This window comes from Pagrus major, chromosome 24 (genome assembly GCF_040436345.1).
Source record: "Pagrus major chromosome 24, Pma_NU_1.0".
NCBI lineage: Eukaryota > Metazoa > Chordata > Actinopteri > Spariformes > Sparidae > Pagrus > Pagrus major.
The window spans coordinates 439,031-458,022 of record NC_133238.1 but is presented as its reverse complement, the minus strand read 5'-3'; the positions used below and the strand labels follow the sequence as shown (position 1 = coordinate 458,022).

The 18,992-nt window shown below is 42.3% G+C and overlaps 1 protein-coding gene across 1 annotated transcript; it reads left to right on the top strand.

Moving 5' to 3' along the window:
- Nucleotides 1-2,030: 2,030 nt before the first annotated feature.
- LOC140992109 (uncharacterized) lies at nt 2,031-7,327 on the top strand. Its single transcript, XM_073462364.1, has 8 exons — nt 2,031-2,110; nt 2,860-2,984; nt 3,236-3,601; nt 3,789-4,038; nt 4,134-4,357; nt 4,449-4,596; nt 6,233-6,342; nt 6,674-7,327. Exons 1-8 carry the CDS (start codon nt 2,071-2,073, stop codon nt 6,980-6,982), a joined length of 1,572 nt encoding a protein of 523 aa, XP_073318465.1. The 5' UTR covers nt 2,031-2,070; the 3' UTR covers nt 6,983-7,327.
- The last annotated feature ends 11,665 nt before the right edge of the window (nt 7,328-18,992 follow it).

The following is an 18,992-nucleotide window of genomic DNA, read 5'->3' as shown; positions in this document are numbered from 1 at the left end:
GACCACATCAACTGCTTGCACTGCAAAAAAGGAATTTCAAGAAAGTAAAAAAAGCCTTGTATCAAGAAAATAAGTCTTATTTTTTTGCCCAAAAAGAATATTAATCTTGTCAAGCATGTTTTGATTAGAAAAATTATCTCATTTTAAGAAAGTATGCCTTACTTTATCTTGTTAAGATATACCAGCTAATTTTGAGCTAGAATGAACCAGAAACAGAGTATAAAAATGTTTTACAATAAAACCCAGTGCAGTGACAAGATTATTTGCCTTATTTTAAGAGTAAGACCATTTGCACAACTTCTCAATTTAAGAATGCCATGAAACAAGGACAATTAAAGGTTTATTATTATTATTATTATTATTATTATTATTGTTATTATTATTATTATTATTTTCATTGCAGGGCAGAACCTGCTGCTTCATATCTTACATATTAAGATGACAGCAGACTGGTCTATACAACACACAACATAATACAAATAACCATGCTGAATGAAAACTGCATGGCCCATAAACAAAACAAAATGAAAAAATGGCCAAAATGATATGACCCTTGACTCAATTGCATCCTGAATCACAAAAGAACATGCAGTATCCTGCAGCATCGGCATCTGACTGCTAATTGATTGTTTATCTGAAGAAGAAAGAATCATGAAACAACAAAATTGACGGTCAAGAAGCACAGTTTGTGGCAAACACATTAAACAGTGCGCCTTTTACGGTCCATCAGATGAGGCTCTGTGTAGCCCAAGCACATCTCAATATTTTGTAGGGACATATGTCACATCCTTGTGAGTATAACTATAATATGGAGTGAAATCTACCAGATTATCAGATGCTATGAGTTCAGTTGCTTGTGCCATGTTTGGAATCTCTATTGTATATGCCATGTAATTTCCATCATAGCGAACAGTAGTATGCTGCTGCAACTCAAAACAATATAATGATGAGTTAATTACATAGATATTGCTCACAAGTCCAAACTCAGGTAAATCATTGGAATTAACAGCAGTTACAAGTAATGTCTTCTCCCGTATATATTTATTACCATTTAGATTAATCCATTTTACAGACACTGCATTGTCTATGTCATCAGTTCCAAGGAAAGCCCTTGTTTTTTCTTTCAAATACGACATGTTGCGTATTTCTGAAGTTGGTCCCAACGCACACTCGTTAAAAAAAATTGGGTGTTCAGAATAACTTACATTTTGACAACATTCATACATTTGATTATGCCTTATTAAAGACTTGCAAAGTATTAAAGTATTAAGTCTTTTCAACTTGCTAATTGTCTGTAGACAGGAGCAAACAAAATTTTAACAATTTCTATGAGTTCAAGAATTATTTTGTAGTATTCAGTATCTTTAGCTGTATCAATAAGAAATGGCAATATCTTTAGTAGAACAATCATTTGGCCTGAGGATTGCTTCAATTTATTATCACTTGAAGCTAATGTGCTGTAAGCTATAGGGCTTGGTTTGTCTTTGACATCAAGTGGAGAGTAGGGAAATCCAGTTAATGCAGTATTGAGAACATCCAAGTCTAGTTGACCTAAAAGAACTAACTGTTTTAACACACACTTTATTTCTAATGGAGCAATGCCTTCAAGAAATCATTTCCCCCGTTTTTAGCCTGAGTTAACTAGCTGGAGTCCGACCTGCGTTTGCCCCTGCTCTGTCTGAACCGTCTGAACCATGACCTGGTGATACGTCCTGGTTATTGCTCACACCATAATTCAGTGTCTTATGACGGCAGAAACGACTTGCCATTTATCAATTATCACATGAGTGTGCCTCGATTTTAATAATTATAAAGTAATATAAACTTATTTAGATGAATATAATTTGTATAAATGCAAAATAAACTCATTTAGGCTGAGTGCCCACCCCCGCTCCCTCTTGGAAGATGGTACAATCCACCCTGTCGCGCTTTTTTTTTTTTTTTTTCTCCGCTTGGAGTCCGTTGCAATTTGAATTAGGCCTACACAGCAGCTATTCCGGAGGTTACCTGCTGCTGCTCGAAATGTATTATTCTCAAACATCGATTGTGGATGGATATCAGAGTCAAAAGATGGACAAACTGGACGAGGTTGCAATTGCCACACTCAGAGGTATGCTACAGGGGTTACTTTTATGTTGTGCTGGCGTTGTTTACCTATCTTAACGATTTGTGGATTTGCTAATGGGCTAAAGTTTAGCAGCTTATCTACATCAAAAAACCGGCTGGTGTTGCATTATGATTCCCATCTAGAAATAGGTTAAGTCTAATTAAGCTTTGGGTCCATGTTGTTAATATTAGGGGCTGTAAATGCTGAAAAATGCCTGGTTGTAAAATGTTAAGGGTTAATTGATTAAGCAGTGCACATGCCCAGGCAGGAGCCGGAGCCGTTGGAGCTCTTTTGCGCGCACAGGACCCCGGTTCAAGTCTTGCCACTGACTCGGTGTTTGTTACCTTGGCAACCCCCTCCCCCTCTCCCCCCCGCACAATAAGTACAAGGCGCCTGAGTTTAATCTGTATGCTAACGCATTTGTTTAAAGGTGCCATTTGTGGTGCCAATTGTCTATCAAGCTTTACAATATTAACTGACATGAAATGTGAATGCATTTTATCTAGCAAGGCTCTATTGTCACTCTTACTGTAGTTTGCATGGCTTCAATATATGTACCGGTAATTTATAAATGCTGTCAAATTCACTCACTGCTCTTGAAGTAAAAATAGGAAAAATTTGTAAAATGTCCAAACAGTGCTTATTGTACAAGGGGTGTTGGCAAAATGTCCTCACCTGCTATGTTAAAATCTGAGGGAATTCAATGATAACCTTTGTTTCTTGGCCCTGACTGTAACTGTTCTATATTCCAGCTGCTAATATTGGAGAAGACTTACTCCACTCGCTTTCCCGAGACGACATCAAAGACCTCTTTCCTGGTCCTGAAAATTTCTTGAGGCGGCGGGCTATATGGCTTGTTGTAAATAAAGATGAAAAGGTCAGGTTTGTATTTCACAGTACAACAGAACTGTTTAACAGTACAACATTTTTCCAATATCACAGTTTAAATCTGGTTCATATACATAAATATGTCATTTGTTTAGACATTTCTGCTTTGAGTCCATTTCAACAGTGGATATAAAATAAAAAAGTGCTTTTTTAATCCCCAAAATGAAAATGCTTGAACTAACAAGTAAGAACATACTATGACAAAGTTACTCAATAAATGTTTGTGTCAATGTGTTTTAGGTGGATACTGTTCCCGAAATTCAGCAATCACCCCCCACTGGAGGCAGTGACCTTTCAAAAGAGGAGGCCAATACTTCTAAATTTGTGACTATGTCAAACCCAGAATACATAGTCTTCACAGACAGTGAGCTTGAACAGGTGCGACGCTCCTACTTTGAACAGAAACGGCTGGGGACCGAGCACAATGTGACCCTATCCAAGGAGCTCTTCTGCCGACTCATAAGAAACACTATGACTAACATGATCTCCATCGCAAGAGCCACAGAGGACTCCAGATACCCCACCAAACATGAGGTGAATGCCATGGCAAAGCGACTGGTGGATTACTATCCAATGATAAAAGACAGGTCATCAAACAATGAGTGGGTGAGTAGATTTTGTCACTTTTGCTTGTTGCTGGTATGATGTTAATACTGAGATTTCTGTTCATACAGTGCTAAATCGTGACAGAAAGTTCAAATGGAGCAAGACATTGCCGAAAGATATAATTAGAATATAAGAAAGTTTGAGCCTATTGTCATTTTTTTTTATGTTAACTATATATGCCTCGCAGGAGCATGTTGCCAAAAAGCTCATGAAGAGACTCTCAAATGTCAGAAGTCCAAAGAAGGCCAAAGGTCCTCCTTCCAAGAAACCACGACAAGAAGTCAGTTCAGACGTTGCAACTACTGACTATGATGGAGATTCCAGTACATCCACCATTATTCTGGAACGGTCACCTGTTAGTCCCATGGGCATCCCAGTAGATCTGTCACCTAGAACCAGCACCCCAGCGCAGAACCGGAACAGCAGTGATGAAGAATGTATGTATCTTATTACATTTAATTTGTCAGTTTTACTTGTTAGTTTGGAAATCTCATGTCCCCTTTCCACCATAACGTTCCTGTAATGTCTTCAGCTTGTTCAGTTGACATCATGGACAGCCAGAAAATCCAAGCAAGACACTACAAGACCCTCCAAGAAATGTACAAGTCCAAAAAGCCAAACAAAGCTGCGGTAACTCATTTGCTGAACATGGAATTTGAGTCTCGAAGACGCTTCATCACCTCTGATGTTTTAAAGGAGCAAGACAGAGCAACAAAGATTCTAGAGGCTTACCCTTGTTTCAGAGAACTGGATCATGTAAGTAATGTTGTTGGGTTTTTTTTTTGAAGAAGTCATCAGAATGTACTTTTTTTCAGTTTTTTTTTCTTTATCTGAATCTATTTTTCAGGTGCTGGATGAGCTGCAGCGAATCATCCAACCGACCAACTCCCAGTACATATCAGAGATGCAGAACAGATGGAAAACCTTCTATTCAAAGGTCCAGTTTTATGGAGTTATGAAGAAGGCCATGAAGCCTCCTAAAACTTTGAATGGAGGTGAAGTCACAATACATTGACTTGTTCATTTTATATAATAATTAGAGATAGACCGATATGGTTTTTTCAGGGCCGATACCGATTATTAGTAGTCAAGGAGGCCGATAACCGATATTTGGAGCCGATATTCATTTGCAGTAAAAGGGAAAATATTGGCCTTGATGCAGTTATATTATGTCTTAAGTCTTGAACAGCAATATCCTGCTCCTCTCTACAAGAAACTGTCAAAGACAGCTTCAGGACACACTTCATCTAACAATATGTCATTTTCTGCTGCTTGGGATCTCAATCAACACAAAAAAAAGGTAGAGTAAAATAACTTGGTAGTTAAACAGCCATTATTGCCCTACAGTTTTCTCTCAGACGGTGCTTTGCTGTCAGTTTCTGCAGCTTCTCATGTGGCACACACACACACACACACACACACACACTTCTTTATTAATTAACTTTTAACTTTAGTTTTCTTAATTCTCTAGCCATCCCCTCAACGTGCTTCCCTGCAGTAAAACTAACTGAATTTTACTCACACACACACACTTCTTACTTTGATCACTGACTATTTCCCTATCAATATTATCAGCATCCTTGTTTCAAGTGATTAAACCGTTAAAAACACTAAATAGCCTGCAGCATCTTCTCTTTAATAATCAGTGTTTATCATAGGAACAGACAGCTGCCGCTAACGTATTGGGCCTCAGAGTAACGTCGTGAGTTGTAGAGTTTCGCTACAGTCTGCTGAGCGTCCAGAGCCAGGAGGAGAAAGCGGACCGGTGGGGCTACCGGCGGGCTACGTTACTATCACGGACTATTTCCATATCGATATTATCAGCAACCTTGTTTCGAGTGATTAACAAGCACGTCTGGAGGGACTGCGAGCGGAGAGGAGAAAAAGTTTTGCCGAACGGAACCGGCGCTGTTCCTGGGGGCTCGGTTTCGAAGGTAAGTTAAGGCAGCAGACTCTCCTGAAATTGTAATTAACATCCCAGTCCTCTACACTCAACTAGTAACATGACTGTGAGCCCATTAACGTTATATAAACATAAGCGGCAGCTCTGCTCGCTCGCAGTCCCTCCAGACGTGCGTGTTAATCACTCGAAACAAGGTTGCTGATAATATCGATATGGAAATAGTCCGTGATAGTAGAAGTCTGTGTGTGAGAGAGAGAGAGAGTAAAAACCTAATGAACTCAATTCAGTCCAGGTGAAGGCTGATTAGCATTAGCGTAACGTTAGCCCACCGATCCGCTTGGCTCTACACGCTCAGCAGACTGTAGCGAAACTCTACAACTCACGTGAGCACTGTGCATGCACAGCTTTCACTGCTGATTGGCTGTTACCTGTGCGTGTAACCAGAGCTTGTAACCACTCAGATGGTGCTGTGGGTGGGACAATGCTGGAGCCAAAATAAGAGCCAGAATAACCCAGAGCCAAAATAACCCAGTTTTAAATTGATCTCTTATCGGCCGTCGGATTAAAAAAAAGGCCGATGCCGATATGCGTCAAAATGCCGAATATCGGCGCCGATAATCGGCCCGGCCGATAATCAGTCTATCCCTAATAATAATGTCTCGTAATTATTTGTTATGTTAAAGTTATTTATGGTACCACCTTGTATTGTCCCTTTTCCATTAAACCAGTGGAGCATATCACAGCTGTCTTCAGAGCCATGCCACTGCTCTTTCCGTCCAGCACTTTGCCACCGAAGAAACTGGGCTCAAGCAGCGAGGCTCTTTTCCATGTCCTAGCGGTGAGATTTACAGACTTACTGAAACATTTCATAATATATGTTACAGTTTTTCAGGCATACATTTTATATTAGGTTTAGTTACTTTGAGATAAACTTTTATCATTTCAAAAGCTCCAAAGGGGAAGTGTTTTCCATAGTGTACTTAATGTAGTACTAACATCATTGGAACTAGCTGTGCATTCAGCATTTGCAGTGGGCTTAATGCTGAGGGGTTACTGTGACTGTTTGTTTTAAAGTACAATATGATTTCACTAATGTCCTAGTCCAGGTCTTAAGTTTATGTTACTTGCAATGTTTTTTCTAATCTTCTTGATTTATTTGTGTCATCTAGACTTCTGAGGATCCTAATGGTTTCATGCAGCAGCGACCCCTGTCTTCTCCGGTTCTGCTCGTTTCTGAGGACAACTGTATGATCGCCATCGGAAAAACACCTGTGACCACCTTCACCATAGACAGACTTAATGAGGGACTTCTCTACGTCATGGCATATTACTATGCCCTGCACATGACCTACCCCAAGTGCATTTCTACACTACTGTCAGTACTGCAGACAGAGGTACTTCAAGATTCAATTCATGAGCAGGATTTGACCCCTCACTACAAAAAAGCGATGGGTGAGTGGAAGTCATTCAGTGAGTGAGTCCCTTTGTCCATCACTCTGCCCCACTCTTCCTGTTGTAAGTATTTCAAAGAAAGATGATGTTCTGTTTAAAAAAAAAGTTCATCACAGTTAGACACATTTGTTGGTGAGATTGAAAACCTTTCCTGTGGGATAATATGCTGCAAAGCAGCTGCAACATGGTGTTTATTGCTGTAGTATGCTGCTACAATAACTGATGGGTTTTTTTGATAGTGAGGTTCAAATCAAAACTGGCTTTTCAATCTGTTAGATTATGATAGCTCTGGAATGTGGAAGTTGTCCTTTTTTGGATGTTGAGTTGAGCAATTGTATTGCAAAGTTAATAAAAAAATATTAAATGAGAAAGTTTTGGTGTCTTGATTTAAGACATCACTTATATTTGTTATGCTGTTTTAAGAAATGATGTCTTATTTTAACTACTTTTATGCTCATTATCAATCCCAGATTAAGGTGTCAATTCTTAAATTTAATTTAGTCAAGAGACTTAAATTCTAATTTTAAGTAACTTAATCTTAAATTAGTGTTTTTTTCATTGCTTGTTTTAGAAGAATTCGGGTTAATTTAAGATTTTCTGTCTAGTTTAAAGTCTCATTTTAGTCTTTCAGAGCCAAGAATTTTGGGCTTATTTTAAGAAATCTTGTCAAGCGAAAAAAGCTTACCCCATTGGCAGATTTTTTTGCTTGATATAGGATGATTTGATTGAATATAAGAATTTTTTGCTTCTTTCTAGAAGGGCTGTTTTTGCAGTGTGGGTTTCATCTGACACTGACAAAAGGCAGTCATCTACATAAAAATTGTGCATGCTTTAACTGCAGCAGGTGCCATTTTGTCCTTAGCATCCTCAGCTGTCTTCCTTAATGCAAAGTTGGCACCGCTGGGAGAGGATGTCGCCCCAAACAAGTGCACAACCATTTTGTATTCTTTCAAGGGCTCATTCAGGTTTCCATTCGGCCACCAGAGGAATCGCAGGAGGTCTTGATCCTCTGGTGGTACTTTCACTTGATGATACATTGCCTCTATGTCTGACATTAAACCAATGTGGTCATGTCTGAATCTTGTTAACACTCCTATTAGTGTATTTGTTAAATCTGGTCCTTGTAAAAGTTCTGTATTCAATGACTTGCCCTGATGATGCTGCAAATTCAAAAACTTCGCAAAGTTTCCCTTTTTGGGGGTGATATACCCCATGATTAGGTATGTACCACACACTATCATTTTCAGACACAGTCTCTTCTTTTGGTACTTCCACTGCATACTCTTTACTGATCAGGTCAGACATGAATCTCTGATACTCTTTATGAAAGTCTTTGTTTTTGACAAGTTTCCTTTCCAGGTTTTCTGCTCTCTGGAATTGTTGTGCCCCGGTGGCACAACAATTTCCACTAGAGTTGTGTGTTGTTTCACAAGTTGTCATGTTTTCTGTGGTGCTTTTCTCACTGCTCTTAACAGCTTCATTATCATCTTCCCTTGTGACATGAAGCATGTGTAGGAACACATGTCCATCGCCTCTGCATTCCATTGAGGTTCTGTTCTTGCATTAATTACTCCTCTCATCTGCAAGCTGACTGTTTTCAGGAAAGAGACGCCATGAAGTCTCTCACCTCTTCACCTGACTTGTTTTGCTTTCAATGAAACCGTCAGATGGACGCTTCACAGGAGAACCCCTCTCCTTTATTTACAGCTTTGGATAACCATTTGTCCTCTTCCCCCACTCAAGATATTGACACTCCTTTCTCTCAGGTCGGTTGAGTTCATCATCAAATGAATCCACTACAGAGTAAAAGTACTCTGGGCCTCTTCTCTGTTTTCCAGCCCTCCTGCCCTAATGGTTTACGACTACGCTTCTCTTATCACACATTCCAACCTATAATGGTTTCTGCACTCATCCCGATTTCAAGCAAGTTCTAAAATACCATTAAACCAGGAACTCATCCTCTTAATTTTAACAGATTAGGAAACAGTAAAAGAATTTCATAAAACTGATCTTTTTCCCGTTTCTCTACGATTAAGATTGACTGAGATCAAGTTTTAATGTTTAATCTGTCCTGTGTTCGGTGGAACCACAGCACCTCCTGATGACGAGCTATTTAAGAAATATTCTGTTTAATATGTTTATTGTTATCACCAGTAAATGTCTCTGATATGTTTTTGTTTTAACAAGTATTAGGCTAGAACTAGGAGAAATATGTATAAGTGATCAATTCTACCAGTTCTACCTACGGTATATTCAAGTGTGTTTTCTTTTACGTTTTAATCAAGTTTTAATTCCTTTTGAATGTTAGTGATTTTAATCATGTCATAAACCTTTTCATGATAGACAAAGTACATCTATTGAGCCATGGTGAGATTCTGTGAAAGGTGAAGCACGGTGTTGAAACGTTTAAAACTATAAGTTTAGTTTTAGTGAGTTCCTGTTAATTTTCACACTATCTACTCGGAGACAAAAAGTCGGCAGTCCTGCCCCCAGGCACGCCCGCCATTTGGAGACAACAAAACTAAGAGACATCACTTGTCTCGAGTTAGTCTAGGTTTTTTTTGTTTCACTCTTACTCTTGTAATTTACTTTTGAAACTCTCGTCTTTAATTTTTCCGCTCCTTACTTTTACTTTGAAACACGCTTCAAGGCAGCGATCTCAGCAGAAGTGCTCGCGCATTGATTTTTCTCACTTTTATATTTTTCGCAGTATCTTTTATTAAGTTTGTACCAGAACGAAGTTCTGTTTTAATTTGTTTTATACAGTTAAGTATTGTAACCTGATTTAGAGGAAGTGAACTTAATTTAGATTATCTTGCATTAACTAACAACGGAAGATCCGCCTGATCAACGTATCATCCTCAGTTATTTTATTCAAGAAGTTAGATTTAGTTTACAAAGTCAGAGCCTGAGAACCACTCGAAGCAACGAAGAAGAACATCTTTATCAAAATCATCATCACGACACTACAGCAACTTGCTGTGTCTGAAACCGTGCAAGCGGTTTCCAACAAAAGACAGACTCGTTGACAAGCGGTACTGGACCAGCTGCCCTCTTCCTAAGACATCGGACCGAGGTGTCCAACCAGCTGATACCGGACGAGCTGACCCCCACCATTGAACCGGGACTGCCAGCTAGAGTCGTAAATCACCTGAGGGAACCCGCCGCCGCGGACTCAACCACTCTGCTAAGAAAGTAGGCTTTCCATCGCTCATCACAGCTGGATTCACACATGATACATGAGATGGTGTCTATGGCTCTGATTCATATCTTTTAGTTTAAGAGAAAGTCGGTTAGGATTTTGGTAGTATTAAAATTACTCCCGTAATATTTAAATGCTTCAACCTAACTCGTGATCTCACCATCAGCCCATATTCCACTAATAACCCATTACTTAGTTATTCCATATTTCCTGTTACCTGTTGTTATTCATTTAAATTGCCATTTCATTTATTTAATCTGAATTATTTAGTCAATAAACATATTTAACCGTATGTCATTGTCTGTGCAGGTTTGTTTTTAATGTGGAGAACCGATGGATCTGTGTAGAAGTCACTACTTCATTTATGAGATTGAATAAATTGATCTGAAATTGATTAGAATTGATACAAGTTAAACTTGTCCAGTCGAATTTGATTAATTACCTCCGGATTATTCAAATAGACGAACAACGGAGGTGGTGCCCCATTTACGAGTGCTTTATTAATCACCAGTGATTAATAAATTACATTTATTATTAGTGTATCTCCTACATTCTGCAAAGGAAGCACAGGGCAGAGTCAGGAAACACACAGTTGCAGGTAGGAACAGTCATATTTTTGCCGGGAGTTTGGTCCGACGTCACCCATGTACCCCTTTGTGTGATACCCCAATAAGGCTCCCCCTTGCTACAGGTGAACCCGGAACTTAGAAATAGAACTGATATAAAACAATGCAGGAAATTCTAACTTTTTTTTTTTTTAGATAATATTAGCATTGACCAGGTTTTGAGAATGTTCACCATAATTAATTAGGAAAATAAATAAATAATGACAATAATGAATGATCAGATGAATAAAACAAAGTAATCATTGACCCAGCTACATACTCCCCCCTGAACTCCTAAAAAACAGCTCCAGTACAGGATAATAGCTGGCTTAAGGGTAATCTCAACATAGTCAGTTATCACTCTCAAATATACATTACTACACGCAACATGAATGTCTCCCAACTAGCAGGGAAAGTAACATGAAGAAGCTGGCCAGACTTCTTTAATGTACTCTTGCTTAGGAAAGTGCCTTATACACAATCCCCTGTAGCTGACTAGATAACTATAACCCAAACTGTATGTTTACACAAAAAAAGCACATTAATGTTGAACTTAGAATTGTCCCTGAGACATAACAAACTATGAAACTATGCCATTTGGCTGTGTGTTTTTCTGTGTCATGTTCTGTATCAGTCGGTTAACTGGCCTTATAATCCTGCCTACTCTTGTCCTAATATGGCCCACTGAGTCACTTGGTGGCAGTCCATCAGGTTTTAAGGCTAGTTTAGTAGTTACTCCCTTGGCTGTTTGACTCTTTGGTTGACCATCGCCTGATCCTGATTGTACACTATTTCGCCTAGTCTCTGCCACATTGCTGCTTGCTTTACTGCTGCTGTCCATGTCTGTTTCAATGGGAAGATCTGACGCAGCACTGACGCTCTCCCCGTCAGTCTCAGTGCTGACACCGTCGCTTATCTGTGACACCCGAGAGGGTGATACAGGATTACCAAGGGGCCGTTGAGGGGAATCAAAGGGCACAGGCTCAGTTTCTGGGGGGCCTTCAGGAGCAGCAGACTCAGCTACCCAACTGGCAGTGCGATCTGACCGGTCAACCTCGGACTCAGTCAACAGGAGTCTCCTGTGTTCTTTACTTGTTTCTGAGCCACTGTCAAAGGTTGACTCAACTTCATGCTCCACTTCCACTGGTAAGAAGTTAGCTTGCAACAGCATATTTCTGTGGACAACCCTCTCTTGACTGGTGGTGAGATTTTTAATGTGGTAAGTATGGCACCTTAAGTCTTTGGAAACAACTGTGTAGAGTGTAGACTCCTACCTGTCAGCCAACTTCCTGCGTCCGCGTCCACCCTTATCTGCCAAGAGAACCTGATCCCCTTCTTCAATATCTGTGCCCTTAACCCCTTTGTTATACAGGTCTGCCTGTCGTTGTTGGCTGGGATTGGCATTGACCTGGGCCAGTGCGAGGGCTTCCTTGAGGTCATCTCTCATCCTTTTGACATAACTGTCATAGTGATGTCATTATCTCTCTCCACATTGCAGAAGATCACATCTACTGACAGTCTGGGAATGCGTCCATACATCAGGTAAAAGGGAGCATAGCCAGTCGACTCATGAGCTGTACAGTTATATGCAAAGGTCAGCATTTGTAGCATCTGCGGCCATCTTTGTTTATCTCTGGGGGGTAAAGTCCGGATCATATTCCCCAAGGTTCGGTTGAATCTCTCAGTGTGGCCGTTCCCCATGGGATGGTAAGGGGTTGTCCTTGACTTTTTTACACCGGCAACCTGCAACAGCTCCTGAATCAACTGGCTTTCAAAATTTGCACCCTGGTCTGAATGGATCCTTTGAGGGAATCCATAGACACAAAAGTACTTATCCCACAACTGACGTGCAACATGCTTTGCTGACTGGTCAGAGCACTTGAAGGCGTGGGCCATTTTAGTGAAGTGGACTGTTGCCACGAATACATCCACACTCCTTCCTTTAGCATCCTCTGCAGACCAGAAATCCAGACAGACTAGTTCCAAGGGGCTTGTGGTCTTAATACTTTCAAGCTTGGCTCTTCCTTCAGGTTCCAAGGTCTTACTGACAACACAACGCTTGCAAGTCTTGACGTACTCTCTGACATCACGCTCCATATCAGCCCAAAAGAACCTCTGCCGTACCAGATACAAAGTCCTGCTCTGACCTTGATGGCCAGCATCATCGTGAACGCCTCGCAGAACACCGCTGACCAAAGAGGTGGGTACCATGTACTGATGGCACTTCCTCCTAGTTACTGTATCCTTACACACTCGGTATAAGATACCATCAAGCATTTTCAACCTATGCCACTGTTTCAAAGTTTTAAGCACCCTTATTGACAATCCGGCTCGCTCTCTCCTTGAAGACCGCCTTGCACGGGTGACAAACGGAATGACCTGCGACAGTGTGGCATCATTTCTCTGTTGATCCTGGAGCTCCTGGAGTGAGAAGACAGGCAGGGTGCTTTCGCCTGGTGGGATGAGTTGCTCCAGATCCTGCGCAAGACAAGCGACCACCCTTTGTTTGGACCCCTGATCCCACTCAACATGTCCTGCCAACACTGCAGACACCTCAACATCAGTCATAGAGCAGCATTCGAAACTCTCTAGTGAAAGTGGGTGTTCGACGCTCTGGTGGTTGGCGTCAGCCCTGAACACTTCTTGAACAACACCCTCTCGAACTTGTTGAGACTCCTCCAAAAGCTCGGCATATGGCTCCTTTATGAGCCTTTGGCTGACACGGGTTTGAACGAATGGCTGCCTACTCAGAGCATCAGCGACGATGTTCTTGCTACCAGGTATGTATTTGATGCTGAAATTATATGGCGGTAACTTGGCTACCCACCTTTGCTCACACGCATCGAGTTTGGGTTTTGTGAGGATAATCAGTGGATTATTGTCTGTCCAAACAGTAAAGGTGTGCCCTTTCAGCCAATAGCTAAATTTGTCGCAGACGGACCACTTCAATGCCAAGAACTCTAGGCGGTGCGCAGGATAGTTGCACTGAGCGTGGGTCAGTGCTTTGCTGGCAAAGGCAATAGGACGTGTCTTGCTGTCGCCATCCTGGAGCTGAGATAACACAGCGCCTAAGCCATCCTGGGAGGCATCAGTACAAAGAATGAATGGTTGGTTGAAATCAGGGTGTGCCAGTACGACAGACTCCAGAAGTGCAGCTTTCAGACGTTCAAATGAGTTGTGGTGCTCCTCTCTCCAGTCACTGGGGTGCAGTTTCCTGAACGCAGCAGCGCCTCTTGCATTCCCTCTCTTTCCTTTTGGTGCTGCAGTCACTGCAAACAGGTTTGGCTATGCGGGAACAATCAGGAATGAACTGCTGATGATGATCATACCCAAGAATGACTTGATCTTTCTTTGGGACGGTGTAGCGCCATCTTCCATCATAAGATCAGACTCAGACATGGAGGCGATTGCCTTGACCTTATCTGGGTCGGTCGACACACTGTTTTCATCCACAATATGACCCAAGAATTTCACGCTCCTCCTCAGTAGGTTTAGGGGCCAGCTTTAGTCCATGAACACGAAGTCTGCTGAAAACTGTTTCAAGCCCCCTGAGAGCTTCAGCTTCGTTGGGAGCATACACAAGCACATCATCCAGGTAACAGAGTAGAGTTAGAAAGTTCTCATCTCCAAATATGCCCATCATTAGTCTCATAAAGCTTGCAGGGCTGTTGCATAACCCCTGTGGGAGTCTATTAAACTCATAAAGCCCCATAGGTGTTGTGAAGGTTGTGAGTTTTTTGTCCTCTTCTGCCATGGCAATGTTATAAAAGCCAGATGTGAGATCCATTGCACTGAAAATGGCATTACCTCCCAGAGCTGCCAGACAGACAGATTGATGGGGCAAGGGATGTGCATCCTTGATTGTGCGTGCATTCAACCAGCGATAATCCACGCAGATCCTGAGATCCCCGTTCCTCTTCCATACAAGCACTAATGGGGAAGCCCACACGCTGTTGGACTTGCGAATGATCTCACGTTCCTCCATCTCCGTGAGAACCTGTCGGAGCTTGTGATATTCCCCTGGTGGAACACGCCGGTACGGGAGTCTGAACAGTCGCTGGTCGGACAAATGGATGCGATGGACCAAATCGTTAGCCATCCCACAATCAAGCTTGCTCCTTGAGAAAATGTCCTCATACTTTTGTATCAGTTGCAACAGTTGTGACTTCCAGTGGTCTGTCCCCTCACATGAATCAATATCCAGATCATCCAATCCCAGATTACACAAACTGTCACGAAAGTTGGGACATGGTGGAGGATCTGAGCTGTGGGCTGATTCACCACATACTGTCTGGTTCTGCATTCTGACCTCTGCAGTTGATGTTTGCTCAGAGGCCACATCCAGATCCTCAATAGCAATGCAGGAGGACACATCTGCTACCTTGGTGTGGCACTTTAATGTGACAGCCTTGTCAGACGTGTTCAAGATTCTGACTGGGATCCATCTCTCACCATTTATAGAAGCAACAGATTGACAGACGATTATGTTTTTCTTGTGGATTTGTTCTTCGATGGCTCAACCAGAACAGCGCTGCCTTCAGAGAAGGGTGAGACTCCAGGTAACTTACCCCAAACCAGGTGCTCTTGCACTTGAAGGCGTGGGCCATTTTAGTGAAGTGGACTGTTGCCACTAATACATCCACACTCCTTCCTTTAGCATCCTCTGCAGACCAGAAATCCAGACAGACTAGTTCCAAGGGGCTTGTGGTCTTAATACTTTCAAGCTTGGCTCTTCCTTCAGGTTCCAAGGTCTTACTGACAACACAACGCTTGCAAGTCTTGACGTACTCTCTGACATCACGCTCCATATCAGCCCAAAAGAACCTCTGCCGTACCAGAACAGCGCTGCCTTCAGAGAGGGGTGAGACTCCAGGTAACTTACCCCAAACCAGGTGCTCTTGCTTTGGGAGAAGAGTTACTGCTTGCACCAGCTTGACAGACCCGATAAAATCTGGCATAGTGTCACCTTTCCATCTGTTGATGCCAGACAACATGTTAAGAAACTGCATTATCTCAGGTGCGTTTGTAGACTGAGGTTTGCTCAGAACCTGCCAGAAATGGGGAGACTGTTTAAACTGCTTCAAGAGATATTTAATGACATTTGTGCCCAAAATCAACTGATCTTTCTGCCCCGAAACCACTAAAACAGGTACAATAAATGTACAACCATACACTTCCATCTTCAGGTTGTGAATGGATTTGGGCCTGACTTGGGTTCCACCACAGCCAACAAGCACAACATCAGGATGGGCAGAGTTGGTCTCTGATACTGAACCAACATTCTTAAGCATCTGTTCAGCCTCTTCACTAATGGTGCAAGCCATGGAGCCCGTGTCTAGCAGAGCTTGTAATGACAGTTTATCATCCACCTGTGCACTGGCATAGAATAGGCTGTCAGATTTATTGAGCTGGGTTATGTTCTGGAACAATACAATGGCACCAGGTGGAGCAGATTTTAGGCTTTCTGCATACACTGACTGCATATCTTCACTGGGATTGAGGGTCTCATCAATGTCACTCACACTGTCCCCTCCCATGCGTGAGTGATTTAGTTTCCCTGATCAGGTGAGTTGTTGCCTTGCTGAGTAGCAGTGACCTGGGGGCAATCTTTTCATCTATGTCCTAGTCCTAAGCAGCTCAAACATCTCCGTTCTCTCATGAGGTGTGTTCGTGTTGAGTGGGAGCTGTTACCACAAACTCTGCATGAGGCAAACTGAGCTGATGGGATGAACTGAGGTCCAGCAGCAGGGGCAGACTGGTTGGTATGTTCTAACACTCTCTCTAGCATACTCAACACACGTTCCAGAGCACCTGATTCTGAAGCAGCTGCTTCATTTGACTTGGTTGGGTTAGTTTGGGTGCATTTGGCCGTGTTCACTTGGGCAAAATCAGTGTCGGGTTCAGGGGAGCTAATGGATGCTGTAGCTGTAGTTACCTGCAGAACGTGTGCTTTGGCCGTGGTTACATTTGGTCTTTTAACTTGACACTCTCTTTGATGTTCATCGATGACCTCCTGCTCCTTTGTGAGAGACCAGTTACTTATGGGCCTTCACTTGAAAACACAAGCAAGACTGGGGTCAGGACAGTTTCTAATGAACATCATAGCTATTTCTGCATCCATATTGTCCATTTTGCTCCCTTGGCACTTCAGGTGTCTGTCTGCTGCCTCAGCAGCTGTATTTAGCCTAACCCAATAATCTACTGGTGTTTCTTTTGCCGCTGGCTGTGTGGCATAAAAGTTAGCCAATGGTAAACAAGACCCAGGGGTTTCACTGAAATAACCTCTCAGTATGCTGTAGATTGTCTCAGGATTAACAACTGTGTCAGATGACGAACTGCTCTTCAGTCCTACTTTGACAATACTTTTAGCTTTGCCAAGAAGATGACTCAGAATCTCATCTCTATGTTCGTGGGTCGAGAACTGTTTCTTGTGCAAATACACCTCCATCATATCAATCCACTCCTGAATGGAATATTTTTCATCTCCATCGCCACGATACATGGGAGGTTCCTTCACATCTGATCTGACGACCAGGCTCACCTTGGAAAGGTCAATGGTCGTTTCTTGTGCTTCAACCCTTGCTGAACTAGCTGCAGGGGACTGCTGTGAGGTGAATGGGGACTGACTGGCTAGTAGACGACTGGCTATTGATTCACCTATCTGGCTCCCCAACTCACCAATGAGATCACGTAGCTGTTGGACTGTGTTCTCAGTGTTAGCAGCAGGTGTGGAAAACAAGGGCTCAAGTGGAGGGGTGTCAGTGAAATCATCTGAATCTAAGGGCTCTTCATTAATTAACACTGTAGACTTACTACGAACTACCCTATCTGTGTTGAATAAACCCCTGTTCCTATCAAAAGCTGGCGTAGATACATTAAAGGTATTCTGACCTCTGCCTGCCATATCACACAAATTTAATGCACATATACAATAATGGGAAAAAACCCCTCAGAAATAAGTTTTACAGATATCACAGAAAATGCAACTTGTATCAATATGACTCCTTGGTTAGTTATTGATTTTTTTTCTGAATGCCTGTGTTAAACAGTCTTAGCAAACACTTCAGCAACTAACAGGATCCACAGGTACAGCAATCGGTGGCGGCTGACCAATGGATCCGGGTCACGGCACCAGTCTTATGTAGCAGTTGTGAAATGGTTGCTTATAGGCTGAAGGATGACAACACCAGGGATCGGAGTTTGTTCATTTATTCTGCAAAGGCAGCACAGGGCAGAGTCAGGAAACACACAGTTGCGGGTAGGAACAGGCTGCCTCCACAACAAGAGCAGCCATATTTTTGCCGGGAGTTTGGTCCGACGTCACCCACGTACCCCTATGTGTGTTACCCCAATAAGGCTCCCCCTTGCTACAGGTGAACCCGGAACTTAGAAATAGAACTGATATAAAACAATGCAGGAAATTTGAACTTTTTTTTTTTTTTTAGATAATATTAGCATTGACCAGGTTTTGAGAATGTTCACCATAATTAATTAGGAAAATAAATAAATAATGACAATAATAATGATGAATAATGAATGATCAGATGAATAAAACAAAGTAAACATTGACCCAGCTACACATGTAATCATCCATCCATAATAGGGTGACTTGATGCGGGGTCAGAGGTGCACTGACTCCAATGGTCATCGCTATGCCCATCAAGATTTCATTGGGGCGGGGGCGTGTCAACATGGCCACTGTGTAGACACGTCTTTGCCAGCTCCTGTATATTTAATCATTAATAGCACACCAAACGTCATTTTACTGGACTACTTCGGTTGTTTTTTATTTTATGACGATGTATGAAACATTCAGGTATGGCTGGGAAAGCTAACTCTCGCCTAGACCGCTCAAATCGAGCTCAACCTCGGCACGTTAGCGAGAAGGCTAACCATCCGCCGTCACCCAAGCATGGCGACGAGGAGGAGGAGGGGGACCTGTGCCTGTCAGCCGTTATCAAACTTATTGAAACTTTCCGCAGTGAAACCCGCTCTTCGATGAGCACTCTGCAGTCTGTTATAGAGTCATTCGGGGTACGTATGACAGTGGTGGAAACCTCGCTACAGGATTGTGATGACAGGATTACTACACTGGAGGCGAAGTGTGAGACTTTGGAGAAGTGCAACAAGCTGCTAATGACGAAAACCAAGGACCTCGAGTCAAGGAGCCGCCGCCAGAATTTACGCGTGGTTGGTATCCCGGAGGACATGGAGGGGCCTAGAGTCACG